The 1,051-nt window shown below is 67.6% G+C and overlaps 1 protein-coding gene across 1 annotated transcript in view; it reads right to left on the reverse strand.

Moving 5' to 3' along the window:
- SEMA4C (semaphorin 4C) overlaps window positions 1–1,051 on the reverse strand; it is a gene marked incomplete at its 5' end in the record, with an annotated part of 6,168 nt that overhangs the window by 1,117 nt on the left and 4,000 nt on the right. Inside the window, 3 exons of the mRNA XM_031065121.1 lie at window positions 6–149; window positions 332–476; window positions 992–1,045. Coding sequence (XP_030920981.1) covers window positions 6–149; window positions 332–476; window positions 992–1,045 — 343 coding nt within the window. The remainder of the gene's footprint in view (window positions 1–5; window positions 150–331; window positions 477–991; window positions 1,046–1,051) is intronic.

A 1,051-nucleotide genomic window follows, 5' to 3' on the forward strand; every position in this document is an offset into this window, starting at 1 on the left:
TGGGCCTCCCTCTTGAGCGGCAGCGGGCGCCCGCGCTGCGGCGGCACCGGCTCGTCCATCAGCGGGTGCTTCTTGGCGAAGTTAAGCGTGTTGTCGGGCAGCTCCAGAGAGCTGGCAAAGCCGTTCTGCCGGTGCCAGTCCGTGATGCACTGCCAGGGGCACAGGGGGCAATGTCAGGGCACAGGGGGGCACTGGGGTGGCTCCCAAATCCCTCTCAGGATGGCACAGATGGATCCCAACCCCTCAGAGGGCACCCCCAGCCCCACGGATGGATGCCAACCCCTCAGAGGGCACCCCCAGCCCCCCAGCCCGTTGCCGTGCCCGCTCTCACCGCGCCGGGCCGGGGCGTGGGCACCTCGCCCGAGTAGCGCCCCCATTTCTGCGCCTGCTCCCGGTACTCCTTGTAGGGCCCCTCGAAGGCCTTCTTCACCTCCAGGATGGGGTAGCGGCAGATGGCAGAGACGTCCACGTCACCCCTGCGGGCACACCGGGGGTGGCAGCCAGCGGGCAAAGGGACAGGGCCACCATGGGCACCATGGGCACTGGGGCAAAGCCACCATGGGCACCATGGGAACTGGGACAAAGCCACCATGGACACCTGGACAAGGCCACCATGGGCACTACGGGCACCAGGACAAGGCCACCATGTGCACAGGGACAAGGCCACCAGGACATGGTCACCATGGGCACCAGGACAAGGCCACCATGGGCACCACGGGCACTGGGGCAAAGCCACCGTGGGCACCATGGGCACTGGGACAGGGCCACCATGTGCACAGGGACAAGGCCACCACAGGCAGCAGGACAGGGCCACCATGGGCACCATGGGCACCAGGACAGGGTCACCATGGGCACCAAGGCAAGACCACCACGTGCACAAGGACAAGGCCACCACGGTCACTAGGACAAGACCATCATGGTCACCAGGACAAGGCCACCACGGTCACAGAGACAGGGCCACCAGGGCCAGCCGGGCAGGGCTGGCACTCACCAGCGGGCCTGGAAGACGCCGAAGAAGGCGGTGTCCTGCCAGCGGGCACCAGGCCGGGGG

The sequence above is a fragment of the Geospiza fortis genome, unplaced genomic scaffold (assembly GCF_000277835.1).
Source record: "Geospiza fortis unplaced genomic scaffold, GeoFor_1.0 scaffold855, whole genome shotgun sequence".
Taxonomy (NCBI): domain Eukaryota; kingdom Metazoa; phylum Chordata; class Aves; order Passeriformes; family Thraupidae; genus Geospiza; species Geospiza fortis.